The sequence below is a fragment of the Oryctolagus cuniculus genome, chromosome 13 (genome assembly GCF_964237555.1).
Source record: "Oryctolagus cuniculus chromosome 13, mOryCun1.1, whole genome shotgun sequence".
In the NCBI taxonomy this organism is placed as follows: domain Eukaryota; kingdom Metazoa; phylum Chordata; class Mammalia; order Lagomorpha; family Leporidae; genus Oryctolagus; species Oryctolagus cuniculus.
Window position 1 is genome coordinate 97,737,640 of NC_091444.1, and position 15,751 is coordinate 97,753,390.

Sequence of the window (15,751 nt, forward strand, 5' to 3'; positions counted from 1 at the left end):
GGACCATTAGAGAGATGACAATCTAGGAAGCCTTCCCTGATGAGATAGCAATTGAGTCTTGGAAGACTAAAAGAAAGGAAATTTCATGAAGAAAGATGAGCATAAGAAAGGGTGGCTGGGTTCTTAAATATGCTGTGCAGGGGCAGGTGTCAAGGCAAAGCTGCCAGTTGGGATGCCTGCATCCCACATTCTAGCCACTGCACTTGTGATCCAGCTTCTTGTTAATGCGCCTGGGAAGACAGCAGATAATGGCCCAAGTATTAAGATACCTGCCACCCATACTGGAGACCTGGATAGAGTTCTGGGATCCTGGCTTTGGCTTAGCTCAGCTCCAATTGCTACAGCAATTTAGGGAATGAACCAACCAATGGATGCTCTCCCTTTCCATGTCTCTGATCTCTATTTATAGCTCTCGCTGTCAAATAATAAATAATTAAAACTTCAAAATATTCTTTACAGTTTAGGAGACAGGGTTATACAATCTGAAGACTAAAAACATGTTTTTATTGGATTTTGTTGTAATTTGTAATTGTATGTTAACAAACTCATTAGCAGTCCTCTGCTATAATAAACAGAACTAAGTTTAAGACTAATTCAGTTTTCTAGTCAATTTTAAATTTGTTCATTTTGTTGTTGACCAACATTCTAGATTAGTTCTCTAAGTTTTTCTTGAGACAAACTCCAAACTACTACTGCAAAACAGGAAAAATTTTGTCCAAAAATGGGTTCTTTACATATGAAACATTAAATTGTCCAGGATATAAAACATGAGTTCTTCAGGGAAGTAGTATGAAGAAGCTATTGATTGTTTACAACCAAGACTTTCAAAAATGATACCTAACTTGTATTAAGTATGTACATGAAATTTACAATACGTAGTAACTGTTCACTTATAGTTATGCCTTTTTGGTTTTAGTAAGAAATTGGAGAAAGTGGATTCCCAAGAATGAACAGCAACCTGAATCACTGTTTATCTAGCTATGTTATTGTATACCCTGATAATTTAGAACATGTATTTGAAGTAGAAATAAAATAAGCCAACTTTACCTCTTGTATGGTGGGAACATCAACAGCTGAATGTACCAGCCTCCTGTACATTGGATGCTTATTGTCCTTCCCCTTTTTATTAAGATCAATAGCCTAAAAAGTAGTCAGATACACCAGTTTTAAATGTAGCTAAAGGCAGGTAAAACATCCATTTCTAAAACTCAAAGTATTATCTACCTTTAAAGAGAAATCTTACATAAAGTACTTTAAAATCTAACAGAGAAATGTATATAAACCAGATAGTTTTCTGTGTCATTCCTGAAGATTTTGACAGAAAGAACAGCTATTTGGAAAATTTTGTTTCATTTTAAACAGTAATCATCAATGAAAATGTTCATTCTGATAGATGAAATTAAAAAATGTAAATGATTCTAATCTAATGCAACTTTTTTTTTAACAGAAAAACCTAAATAGGCTATTATAGAACAATTTAGTTCAAAAACAATGGTTTCCACATTTCATATTGCTATATTCATATTTGTTACTTCTCAGTTAATAATCCTGAAAGAATGACCAAGGGTAAGATATGTTTGGGGAGATTTTTAAAAACACCCTCAGCAGGACTCACCCTCTCTTTCATGCGGGAGACAATGAATCTCAAGTATGTGCCCATCTCCTGTTTGTTTGTATTCTTTTTCTTAATGCTCTGTTAAAAAAAAGATGTCAAATATAAAATCTGATCATTTACATGTTTATATTCATGTAAAACACATATGTAAGATTACAGCATGCAAATATTTATTAAAAGATACGCTATTTCCAACATACTTGCTAAAGAAAACTCTGCTCTCTGCGTGACAGAAATATTTAATGTCACAAGGTGAGAACTGAAAAAATATTATGTTGTACTTGACATAAAACTATATTTCTTCTCTTCTTGATGTTTTAAAGCTTCAAACAATCTTCAGAAAAAAGAAATATGATTATATATTGGAAAATCACTTGTTTTACTAAAATTTTGATGGTTAAAGTAATTTTAGGAATATTTTCAATTAGCAATTAAATAGTGAATTTCAAAGCAACATTCTTCATTAAAAAGGTTATTTAGAAATCTATGCACACTAACATATCTATTTAAAAGTGTTACAGAGCAACTCAGTAATAACTCCAATTTCTGTTATTCTGGCCTACTAGCTAATTGCATTTTTCAATTTATTGTTCAGGAAAATCTAACTTCACACAAAGGAAAAAAAAACACAGGATTCTATGTTTTATGTTATTTCTAGACAGCTAGGAAATAGGACTGAAGTTCCTGTTTACCTAATCAAGGCCAAGACATTACAAAAGTCTGAAGAATGCAAAGGCCCAATTTCTGGACAACTGAATATAATCAGAGTATTCTCCAGGGGAACTGAGTAGATCTGGCCACTAGTATTAATGGATGCTTTTACATGTTGACTAGATTATGATTCTTTGCTCAGTGACACAATTCCTCCTGAAAGAACTTTATATACAAGAAATCATTTTAATATGCTAGTAAAAACAGTAGAAGAAAGAGCAACTATTCCTCATATGACAGAATTTCTAGCTAGGGATTAAGCAAACTGATTTGTATCTATAGAACATTAAAACATCTGAATAAAAGGTAGGGAAAGCATTTTATTACTTACAAAGTGAATCTTAACTGTTTCATTTTTAAGGTGTTATCTTCCTTCCATTTCTACTTCTTGCCTGAATTTTTCAGCAATGCACACACTAGTTTTATTTTTGTCTTATTCAGCTTCATCACCCATGCATACAGCTTCTAAATTTATGACAATTTTAAAATGTTTTTTCTCAAACCTGGCCATGTATCACAGAAATGGGTGAATTTCTATGAAATACACTTGGGCTTCACCCTAAGCATCTGGGTTGGAATTTCTGGGGGTAGTACATGTGCTCTATATCTGTTCATTTATTTGTTTAATTCCTCTGGTGGTTATGATACATGGCCAAGAATGAGTTACCAACAGATGGAGTCTGAAACACAACAAAATTTCCTGAATCCCAGGTTTATAATCTTTGGAAGAGAGAGATTCTCTTTTTCAAACAGGAAGAAATAGATGCAACAGAATTTCAAATGAGTAACACAGGCACAAGAAAAGAAAAACAAAGATCCAATTCAAATAGCTTATATGCACAGTATTTAGCCACAAGCACCAAACAACTTTAAAACAAACATTGAGGGCTGGTCTATGGTGCAGCAGGTTAAAGCCCTGGCCTGCAGTGCTGGAATCCCAAATGTGTGCCAGTTCAAGTCCCAGCTGTCTCACTTTTGATCCAGTTCTCTGCTATAGCCTGAGAAAGCAGTAGAATATGGCCCAAATCCTTGGGCCCCTGCACACATGTGGGAGACCCAGATGAAGCTCCTGGCTCCTGGATTCAGATCAACTCAGCTCTGGCTGTTGCAGTCATTTGGGGAGTGAACCATTGGATGGAAGACCTCTCTCTCTCTGGCTCTACCTATCTCTGTAACTCTTTCAAATGAATAAAATAAATCTTAAACAAAACAAAACAAAACAAAACAAAACAAAACACTGAGCTCTAATAGGTTTGTTTCTGCAATGGCCTAGATTAGCAATTCATTTTTTAAGTTAAAAACATTTTACTTTTGAAACAGAAACTGTATGTACTTAGGGTACATATAACATGTTTTCAAATACATCTACAGTGTAGGATGGCTAAATTGAACTAATTAAAGGTGTGTGTTATCTCACGTACTTGATCATTTCTGTCATGGTAAAGACACTAAATCAGTTTCATTTTTAGCAAGATGTCCCAGTGATTCTAATACAAACATGAGAATTATTAGCTGGTCACTCCTATGTGTCAGCCTACAATAGTGGCTGACACAGGAGCTCTCAGTGGATTTGAAACACAGTTACTGAAGCTTTGGGACAAATGTCTTTACAAGTAGCATGGACATCCTTCAATGCACTGCTCTCTACACTAAATAAGAGTCTGGTAAAATGTTAGAGGAAACAGAAAGAAATAACAAAGTCAAGGACAGGTGCTTTTTTCTCAGCATTTAGAAAACCTATCTTCCTTTTTAAAAAAGATGGGAGAATAAAAACAAATCCTTTTAGCTATGTGTCCTACTACCATGCTATGTCTAAAATATTTTGTGAATACTATTAAAACTGATTTCAAATATCAGTCTCATTAGATGGTGAATTTGTACAAATTCAGATGTAACAGCAATATCTAGCAGGTTAGATATCTTGTATACTTGTACCATCAATGGGGTTATAGTTTTTTTAATATGTAATATATTATTCAATATATATTACAAATATATAATATATTCAATATATAATATATTATTACAAAACCCTATGTAATGCTGAAATTAATATTAATGTTCACTAAATATTGTCCCCAGCCCTTCTGGCAATTAAGCAGGATGGGAAAAACTCTGCTCTCTAGACCTTCTTTTGAATAATTCAACCTTAAGTGGAATAATCACAGAGGGCTAAGCTCTAGGCTGTCTGTGGTCACTTGACCAGTGACAAACTAGAATGTGCCTGAGCACTACTGACTGACCTCACCATATCCAGTAGAAAAGCTCTATGCTCCAGTCCCAAGGCTGCTGTGCACTGTAATTATGCATAAGAATATGTTTTCCTTCCTGTTCTCTAAACATAAACCAATGAAGTACTTCACTCTGTTATCTTGCCTCTAAGTTCTCTTGTTTTTAGAGCCTTAGAAAATAAAGCCATCCAGTGTTTATGGGCAAAAATATTGCATTGCTAGAATCAAATTTAGTATCACTACAGTTAAAAGTTCCTAACTAGACTATTCTATCTTTGAAACAACAAATATTCAAGCACTTTGAAGCAGTTATGGAAACCCCTACTTCACTTTGGTTAAGTTTTGTAGTTTGTGTACAAACTTGTTGATATAATTATCCAGTTTAAATAAAAGTTTATATTCAATCCCTATACTCTTTCAATACAGAATCTACACAAACTGTGGATACTACATGCTCTTATAAACTTTGGCTTCACCTCTTTAAATATTTCTAGATGAATGGCTAATTTATTGTTAACCAAGAGTAGTGATGTTTACTTTTGGGATGACTGAACACAGCTCATGCCAACAGTATTAAATTCAGAAAACAGTTTAATAAAGAATAAAAACCTGACTTTATATTCTGTTCAAATTTGCTTAGAGGTAGTAGAGGTAGGTTGCTAGAGTATCTCTTTTCCAAGTGCAATGAAAGGTAGGCATCTGAGCCTGGAAAAATGACTCCTTCAGTGAAGGGTGAAAGGAAACTTGGCTGACTGGGTAAGACTCACCCCCATTCTTCTCAGCTCTATCTGATGCAAACTACCCAGAATGCTTTCAATGTATTACCTTCACATATACTACTCTGGGAAAATCTTGACTTCATTTAGCCCTGTGCTCTTCAGATTGAGATATTTTACACCTGTGTGTTTATTACATTAGAACCACCCATGGAGCCTTTCAAACAGCACCAATGTCTGTAAATATAAAGTCCTAAAACAGGCAAAAGTTATCTACAATGGAGAATAATCTGATCAACGGTGATCTGGGGAGAAGAGCATGGCAGTGGGTACCATCGCAGGGACAATAGTGGTGAGTTTTCTATGGCTCAATGGGATTGGGATTACACTAGTGTATGCCTTTGTCTATTGCTCAGATGGTACACTGAACATTTGTGTATACCACTGCAAAGTAGATTTTACCTTAAAGTAAAAAAGCCTTCAAGGCATGGGTGTCACTTCCAGAGATTCTGATTGAGGGTTGAAGCGTACGTATTCATAGTTGATAAAAATCCTTCAGTTTTCCTGATATGCAGTCCTGAGAAGCACTACCTCAACTTTAGAAAACACTCTGCTTAAAGAAACATGTGCAGGCATACGTTGGGACAACAGTTCAAATGTTAACTTTTGCTGCTGTATTCAAAGCATAAAGTTGTATATCTTGAAAAGCTTTTTTTGAAAGTGATTTCAAAGTTAATCTGCATTATTTAAAAGTCCTCAGCATATCTGGCATGGTCTCAATCTGCTTACTTACACAAAAAGAAATATTATATATGCCAAAATTGCTGTGGTAGTTGTGTTTTCAGTGTTTATTGGCTCTTTTCAGTTACCAAAGTGAGAAACTACAATGATTTTGGCTATATGAAAGGATGGACCAAAAGAAATTTTACAAACAGGATTATTTTTGCTGAAAGCTTCCATGTGCCCTTGTGTATTTATTTTTTAATTATTTCCCAATATGTCTTTTCAAGTGACAAATAAAAGACTCTCCTCCAGACATTACGGGGCCATTCTCAAGAAATCATATGCCCGCTCACACATTACTTGACAATGGCATGGTGGTCCTGGACCTCCCACCACCCAAGGCTGGGCCACAGTGGCTCACAGATTCTGCTTCCCAGATGCAAAGGCTCAGGAGCTTTCCTGGTGAACTGACACCAACATGAGAGGATCCTTAAAGAAACAGAATCCCTCATTTGTAAGAACATAACATTTGCTATGACATTCTCTCATATTTGATAAACTATACTTCCAGTTATAATTTAAATTTAGTATTTCACAAAAGAAATCAAGTGTTTTACCTTCTGTCATAGGGCTGTGATTTCTGAGGTTACAGATTGTAGAGATGCCTTATTGGCATTCATAGAAAAGTGTTTCAGCTGGTGTCTGTCAGCCAAACCAAGATATTTAAAATACTTTGAATAAAAGCTACTGTACCTAACAGAATTATAGGAGTAGCTTCTAAGATAAACATTATTTTGCTTATAATATAACTAAGCAAACAGTTTCTGACAACAAGGTTAGTGCATCATAAAAATAGCGCTCCATTATATCTGCAGATTGCTTCAGATTTAGTTCTTTCACAGGCTTACACGAATTGTATCTATCCTCTACAATGTAGGCCTCAGCATCCTTCTGTAAAGGCCTTTGTACCAGTGTTAGGTCAGAATCCACCAAAATAAGGCCTAGTAAGTAGTGGTACCTGTTCATATTACCTGGTAGCATATGAGAATGTCTTTGGTCATCATCTACAAATGAAAAGAACTTCCCATTACACAGCAAACTTGCTGCAACTTTTAATGTGACAATCATCATATAGCTGAAGCTATATATATGAAGCACATATATTTGTGCAAGACATCTACTGAAGTAAGATATTCTTAAGTTATAGATAACTGAGCAAGTTGCCCTCCTTACTTTAGAAAAAAAATAGAAAATTTTATACATGTTCTTAAGCAAAGGATTCTCAAGACAATGACAAGTAACTGTTTGGCCATTTCAAATCAGATGGTTCCAGGTAGACACAACAAAGTCTGAGTCTAGGAGCTCAGTCACCCTCAGTGCCATAAGCGTTCTTGGCTGGAAGTCTCAGAGATTGTTCATCCTGTTTATCGATAGCAGACTACTAATGAAGCCCACAGATCATTATCTGAAGGAACATTCAGGACCATTATTTGAAAGAACACTTAGAACTAAATGCCTTTACTGGTCTGAAATTTTCAATTCTTCCTCTAGACCCAGTTTTTACATTTTGGCAGAGAATAAACTAGTGCAAGTCTCTATTATTTCAAGGCAATGAGTATTCCAAAGAAAGAAGTTCAAAATCAGAAATTCAGATATCTTTCATCAGTTTAATATATTTATGTTGCTACAGTTCACCTCATTCAAGCCCCCCACCTCTGACTAAACACAAGGGTTTCAAACTCTGAGGATTCCCAATCTCCAAATGTTTCCTCCACAACAGACTAGACTAGAGGTCAACAAGCTTTTCCTGTAAAGGACTAAGCTGATTGCTTTAAGCTTTGCATCTTTGGTCTCTGTCTCAACTGCTTACCTCTTCTGTTATAGAAAGAAAGTAGTCATAAATAAATACTCATTATATTCATATGGCTGTGTTTGAATAAAACTTTTGGGTATTGAAATTTGTGTTTTTATTATTTTCACAAGTCACAAAATATTATCCTCTCTGATTTTCTTCAACAATTGAAAAACGTAAAACCCCTTCTTAGTTCACAGGCGGTACAAAACCACAGGTTAATCCCTGGACTAGAATAAGGAGTGTCCAATATAGTCTACTTCAGTTCTTTTTGAACAACCTTATACACTATCTGGCTCACGAAAAATGTTTGATAAACATTGGTTGAATTATATGGACAGTATCTATTACTAACTAACTAATCCATTACTATTACTATTAGCTTCTCTGCCTACTAGGAAAACTGTACCACAAACTTGAATTAAAAAAAATATGAAGATACTTCCAAAATTAGTAGTTCACACCCAAGTGTGTGTTAGCATATTTCAACCAATATAGATAGTTTTGTTTACTTTTGATGCGTGAATCATTAAAAGCTAAATACCAGTCATTGACTTCTAACAATCCATAACAGTGTCACCAACAGCTCACTTAAATGTTAGAGAACATATAATCATCTGTGGTAGTTCCTGGAAATGTAGATTCCTGATCCTGATCCCCAGAGATTGTCTGGGGTGGGATCCTGGAGGCTTTGTGTGGAAAAAAAAAAAAAAAAAAAAAATCACTCCAGATACTTTGGTACAAGTGGCCTCTGAATTTTATTTGGAAAAAACCTTATCTGCATATAAATTTACAGTATCACTTTAGGAAACAAGAAGGCCCAAGATCTCCTTTATAATTGTAATCATAGAACATAAGAATAAAAATGAAATTAATCTGCAAAAACTGTGTATGTTGTTAGGGATGTCAAGAAGCTCTGCAGTATCCTCAAGATCCACCTGTAACAATGCCATCACAAAGAATTCTGAAGAAACCCCAGTGTCTGAGGCTTTAAAAGTAAAGGTGGTCTAGCCGAAGAGGTGTTGAATGGCCCAATCCTATCACTTCTCCCTTGAAACCACGGGAACTCATGTAGCCCATCAATGAAAATCACTCTGTAGAACTATTTCCTAAAAATATACTTATGTTCACTCTTTTTTACTCCCAGTACTGACACACTGAAATCAAATCTAATCTACAATATCAGAAGAGCAGAACATCACACCTATTGCTGGCATTAATAGCAGAAAACCTGACCTGCCCAGTTTTGCATGTAAACCAATCCAGCAACAAGTTATTTACACTCAAGTTCCTGACAATATATTTTTAAACTTACTTTAAAAGAATTTAAGTTTAAAAGCCTCCTGTAAGTTGTCATAGATATTCTTGTTGTATACTGGCAAATGAGACTTCACTAACGTGCCACCTCCACGGTCAAAAATGTTAATTTTGCAGAATAACTAAAGCACAGTATTTCAAAATTTATTCATCCAGGTTTATCTAGTAACACTGAATGCTATTACAGTTATAAATCACTTCTTTCATCTCCAAGGAATGTTAAGTATTAACTGAGATAAGAAATCAGATGGCAGGGCCAGCACTGTGGCACAGTGGGTTAAGCCACCATCTGCAGCATTGGCATCTCATATGTATGGGTGCTGGTTGCTTTACTTCCAATCCAGCTCCCTGCTAATGTGGCTGGGAAAGCAGCAGAAGATGGCCCAAGTGCGTGGGCCCCTGCACGCACATGGGAGACCCAGATGAGGCTTGAGGCTCCTGGCTTCTGGCTTTGGCCTGGCTCACCTCTGACCGTTGTCGCTACTGGGGGAGAGAACCAGTGGATGGAAGATTTCGATATCTCTCTCTCTCTCTCTCTCTTCAACTCTTTCAAATAAATAAATAATCTTCAAAAAGTGGGAAACAATGAGGTGATATGAGCAGCTGTGCAGCATCCAGTCTAACATAAATTAACAACTATTGAAACAGGTTTTTAAAGTAATTTTACAGTCACAAAACAGACTACAATTATAAAAACATCAGTATTTTAAAATCCACTTTGGTCACACATTCACTAAGAAATTGCCAAAATAATATTAAGCTACAGAGATAAAGGAGTCATACATGTCAGAAATTTTATTATTCAGCATTAATGCACTTTTGGAGGTAACTTCAGGCCCCTTTGTGACTTGGCCGTCAGATTTGGGAATAAAAGAGGAAGTCAGAAAAATTCTATGAAACACAAGATTTGTACCTAAGGCTCTTTCCCCATCCTGTACAAATCTTTCAAGAAAAAGATGGAAAAGGCAGAGGCAGAATGTGTAGAATTTCCATTGCTTTTTGAAAGTAGCTTCTATGTTTGCTTTAGTAACAAGGGCAGGCATACAGTTGTTCTTTGCATAGAAGGGCTCATACTCAGCCCCTATCTTCCTATCTACCTCTGACTCCTTCAAATCCTCACTCGTGCATTTTGCATTATAGAGACAACAGGAGGAAACTGTACTTAGTTCATATGTTCAATTCAATACTGGAAACACTAATAAACTTCCTGTTATGTAAATTAAGTTGTGATCATCCTGATAAAGGAATCAACTGGACTTCTTACATCTCATGCCCTTGGAGATAAAAGATAAATTTCAATTAAGATTCTAAATAAGTCACCAGAAAATATATCACTAAGACAAAATACATTGCTACCCAAAACCGAAAAGATTTCATGCCCATATCTGGGCCCTCCCTTTTTTTTAACCATCATATTCTTAAATTCATAATGGAAAGGCAATATAGTAAACAGATGAACTTTTTATTTATTGCTTAGGTGGGATAAAAGGAATTTATAGAGATTAGATAACACTACATAGTAGTTTATAATCTTAGAACCTATATCCAGTTTTTAAAAATCATCTGGCTTTATCAATGTTTCCATTACGTTTTCCTCCGGTTCAGCTTGTAATGAACAACAAAGCTGCTTTATAAAAGCAGCTAGTGGGGCTGGAGCCTTGGGTCACTTGGTTAATCCTCTGCCTGTGGTGCCGGCATCCCACATGGGTGCCGGGTTCAAGTCCCAGATGCTCCTCTTCCAGTCCAGCTCACTGCTGTGGCCCGGGAGGGCAGTGGAGGATGGCCCAAGTGCTTGGGTCCCTACACCCACATGGGAGACCAGGAGGAAGCACCTGGCTCCTGGTTTTGGATCGATGTAGCGCCAGCCAGAGCAGTCATTTGGGAAGTGAACGAACGGAAGGAAGACCTTTCTCTCTCTCTCTCACTGTCTATAACTCTAGCTGTCAAATTAAAAAAAAAAAGCATCTGGTTTAGACAGAAATTCTTAAAATTAATTTTCTCTTTGATTAGAGAACTTAAATAAATTATAAAGCTGTTTAAAAATATAAAATTTTTAATGTTCATTACTGACTTCAATATTACATATGGCCACCATTTAAAAAAAGAACAGCTTATACTTTTATTTCATTAGAAAATCACCTAGAAATTATGATTAGAAGTGATTAGAAAATCATTCTAGATTTGTTAATATGTATATTGAAAGCAAAGGTATTTAGTTTGGGGTGAGAATATTAACAAACTTCCCACATTAACAAAAGAAGACAGACCAGAAAGCAACAGCATTCATAGTAGTTCCATAGTAGATATATAATGAAGGAATTTATATTCAACCAATTTTCATTTAATATTTTGGTACCATTTCATTCTAAACATTAAGTGAACATTTTTTCTACCTTTGCAATAAAAAAAAGTATACTGCTTACATCCAAAAGCATGAAACTGAATTCAGAAGTAAACATCCATCTATAGTTTCAGAGATAGCCTTCATCACATTTTTTTTCTTTAGCTTCGTCAAAAACAAAAAGTCACAGTGTAGGGGCCAGTGGTGTGGTGTAGTAGCCTAAGCCTCCACCCACAGCGCCAGCATCCCATATGGGTATTGGTTTGGTTCCCTGCTGCTCCTCTTCTGATCTAGCTCCCTGCTATGACCTGGAAAAGCAGCAGCAGATGGCCCAAGTCCTTTCTGAAGGTAGCTTTTACATTTGCTTTAGTAACAAAGGCAGGTATACAGTTGTTCTTTGCTTAGAGGGGCTCATACTCAGCCCCTATCTTCCTATCTATGGGCCCCTGCACCCATGTGGGAGACCCAGAAGAAGCTCCTGGTTCCTGGCTTCAGATCAGCCCAGCTCAGGCCGCTGCAGCCATTTTGGGAGTGAACCAGAAGATGGAAGACCTATTTGTCTCTCCCTCTGTAACTCAGCCTCTCAAATACATAAATCTTTAAAAAGACCTTTAAAAAAAATCTTAAAAAAAAAAAGTCACAGTGTAAATGCCTCAAACATAACTTACTCTGAACTAAGTCAACACTGATAAGCCAGTAGGTACTAAACTGATAGAAGTCTAGACAGACTCCTAATGGTAAGTTTTAGTAAACTAGTTAAGTTCCCTCATTTTTAATATCTGCCTAATGTGTAAACTATAATCCATGTGAAAAAAAGGTACATGAGGCTTAACATCCAACTTTAAAAGTTCAGTTGTAATGTTTTCTATACATCTAATTTAAAGTATTGTTTCCTGCAAAATATGTATCTTCACTTGAAATATTTTTAAAAGAAGCTATAATAGGGAAATTTTAGGAACAGGTCCTATCAGTGTGTAAGTACTGCTAAGCAGCTCTATTCCTCAGAATAGCAGATACATAAGAGTCAAGAACAGGAGCCAGATAGTCAAGTGCCACAAATCTGGGAGTATTCTTAGGTTAGATGTATAATCAGAGTATTTTGAAGCTATTAATAAAATTCTCTCACACTGATTCTTCCTTATTTTTTATCTACATTTTCTTATGATTTTGCAGTTTATTAGTGTGCTAAATTAATTCATCATTGTATTTGTGCATTAACAAAAGTTTTAAAATTTGTTAGCCTTAACAAGAGAAAAATGCAACCTGAAATATTCCTGGGGGATGAAAATTTTCTAGTTTTTAAAGACACTGAATACTTGTCCCTATCTATTAGCTTGAATAAGTTACTTTTTCTTTTGTGACTTAAATTGATCTTTGCACACAATAACTATCTCATAAATGGCATCTAAAGTGATTCAAAGTTTGTTGTATGATATAAAGAACAGTAATATAAAATTACAAAATTTTAAAAGAAAACAAAATTTTAAAAGAGATTCTAGTGGAGCACTGTTGCATTTGAGAGGCTCAAATGTGGTGAAAAAAGTAGATCACGCAGTGTTCCCATTTACTCACTTTATATATTATGACTCACATACTATCAACCACACTGTGAAGTTCATCTTAGACCATCTAGCACCCATAAAGGCTACATCCCAATGACACATATAAAACTTACATATATAAAACCTTTATTTATCTGAATTTAAATGGGAACAATAACATGAATCTGTAACTCATATAAGTTACGAAAATCAAATTCATTTATGTGAAGAGCATGTACATATTAAATGAGGATGGACAAAACAGGGATCTACTTTCAAACTATATCTCCAAATTGCTAACCTGGAAAGTATCAATTATTTTGTCTGTAAATCTATACTTCACTTGTTTTGCTATGTACTTGTCCACATTAAGTTAACTTTTTTACAAGGTTTTAGATTCTGAACAATTGCAATGCTGTCAGATATAACAAGCACTAACCTATGCAGACCAGTGCTTGTTACACAATCTGCTGTGTACATTAGGGAGAGAAAGGGCTTGAGGGAACAACTGTTTCAGAATTCTCCCAAAACACAACCACAGCTTGTCAGGGAGACACGTGCAATACCACCCTCATAAGGTCAACATTTTATAGCAAAAGATGTTTACCTTGGAGTAGGGTAGGTATTAGAGTATGAATGATCTAAAACTGTACTAACACTGTAGCTACAAGCTGAAGGTGGGACACTGAAATTCAGTTCCTCAGTTCACAAGCCACATTCAAGGGCTCAACAGACACATGTGGCAGTGTCTGATACTTGAAAATGCACAATCATTTCTAACACTACGAAAAGAACCTTACACAGCATTGCACTGAAAGGCAATGCGATGCCACCCTAGCAGGTGGTCCTGAGGTGTCTTATGACAGACCACTTTGCTTTCAATTGTATTAAGTTTTTTTTTTCTACTAGCTATAACTCAAACAATATCACAGTGTCACTGTCATGCTTTTAGATCAGCAAGTATGCAGTACACATATGAGCTCATACACACAAACCCACATACATACCTACACACACACATACACACATGCACAGAGCATATATGCACACACACAGGCTTGATTCTAACCAGGATACCAAAGAACAAAATGTGTAATTTGGAAACTGAAGTAAAATAAAATGAAACAAAATTTCATCCTATCAATGCTGTAGAGAAAAATTTTCACATGCTGTTGGCATAGATGGGTATAATCTTCTAAAGGCCAGTTTGCAGATTTTATCAAAAATTTAAATGTGCATCCTATGCTTTAATTTTTACAATTCAACTTCAAGTGAACTTCTCCTGCAAAAGATGGTAAGATAGAATTACAGATATATACAAATTGTCTTTCTTTTAAAAAAATGATGGATGCTATCTGTGTTTTAAAGATTGTTCCTTTCGGGGCTGCTGCTGTGGCTCACTTGGTTAATCCTCTGCCTGTGGTGCCGGCATCCCATATGGGCGCTGGATTCTAGTCCCATCTGATGCTCCTCTTCCAGTCTAGCTCTCTGCTGTGGCCCAGGAGGGCAGTGGAGGATGGCCCAAGTGTCTGGGTCCTTGTACCCACATGGGAGACCAGGAAGAAGCACCTGGTTCCTGGCTTCACTCAGCGCAGCGCTGGCAGTAGCTGCCATTTTGGAAGTGAACCAATGGAAGGAAGACTTTCTCTCTCTCTCTCTCTCTCACTGTCTATAACTCTGTCAAATTAAAAAAAAAAAAAAAAAGATTGTTTCTATAAATAAAGCTGTGTAAGTGATTTTTCAAAAGGGTATGATTTTGTAATTTTTGTGGGAAAACGCATGCTTAACACAGGAAAATAAGCTTCAAATAAATTAAAAAAACAAACTTCAGTCATGTGGATAAGTAACAGTAAGACTCTTCCTCAGATGTTCAAAATGAAAGATGATTTTTGTATTTTTTTAAGATTTCATTTATTTATTTGGGAGGTAGAGTTACAGACAGAGAGAGGGAAAGACAAAGGGAAAGGTCTTCCACCCAATTGTTTGCTCCCCAAATGGCATAATGGCCGGAGATGGGCCTTTCTGAAGGCAGGAGCCAGGAGCTTCTTCTAGCTCTCCCACGTGGGTGCAGGGACCAAAGAACAGGGGCCACCCTCTGCTGCTTTTCCAGACCATAGCAGAGAACTGGATCAGAAGAGGAGCAGCCAGGGCATGAACTGGCACCCATAATGGGATGCCAACACCACAGGAATGCCAGAGCTCTGGCCCTGGAGGATGATTGTTGACATATGAATACAAACATCATTTATGACAGAGATTTTCAGCAAATAGTAGAAATGATACAAATGTGCATCAAGGGCATTTGTTTAAATTATGGCCTACCCTGTTAAATTTTAATATGGGAGCTGTATTATCTGCTGGCACTGCAGGTTATGTCTCCGCCTATGCCACTGGCATCCTAAATGGGCACCAGTTTGAGTCCCAGCTGCTCTACTTCCTATCCAGCTCCCTACTAATGCACCTGGGTAAGCAGAAGATGGCCCAAGTCCCACCCAGGAGGGAAATCTGGAAGAAGCTCCTGGTTCCTGGCTTTGGTCTGGTCCAGTTCTGGCTGTTGAGGCCATCTGGGGAGTCCAACAAGTGGATGGATGCTCATGCTCTCAATTTCCACCTCTCTCTGCAACTCTGCTTTTCAAATAAAAACGAAATCTTAACATTATAATATAAACAAGATATCTGGGACACTTATTAAGTGGAAGCAAAA

At 36.4% G+C, this 15,751-nt stretch overlaps 1 protein-coding gene across 32 annotated transcripts in view; it reads right to left on the reverse strand.

Moving 5' to 3' along the window:
• The window catches only part of ZMYND11 (zinc finger MYND-type containing 11), a 128,825-nt gene that overhangs the window by 30,925 nt on the left and 82,149 nt on the right, over positions 1–15,751 (reverse strand). For all 32 annotated transcript variants that reach the window (XM_070056020.1, XM_070056008.1, XM_070056021.1 and 29 more), the window contains 2 exons: positions 1,616–1,693; positions 1,048–1,140 (listed from right to left, as the gene is read on the reverse strand). In XM_070056020.1, the coding sequence (XP_069912121.1) occupies positions 1,048–1,140; positions 1,616–1,693 (171 nt within the window). The remainder of the gene's footprint in view (positions 1–1,047; positions 1,141–1,615; positions 1,694–15,751) is intronic.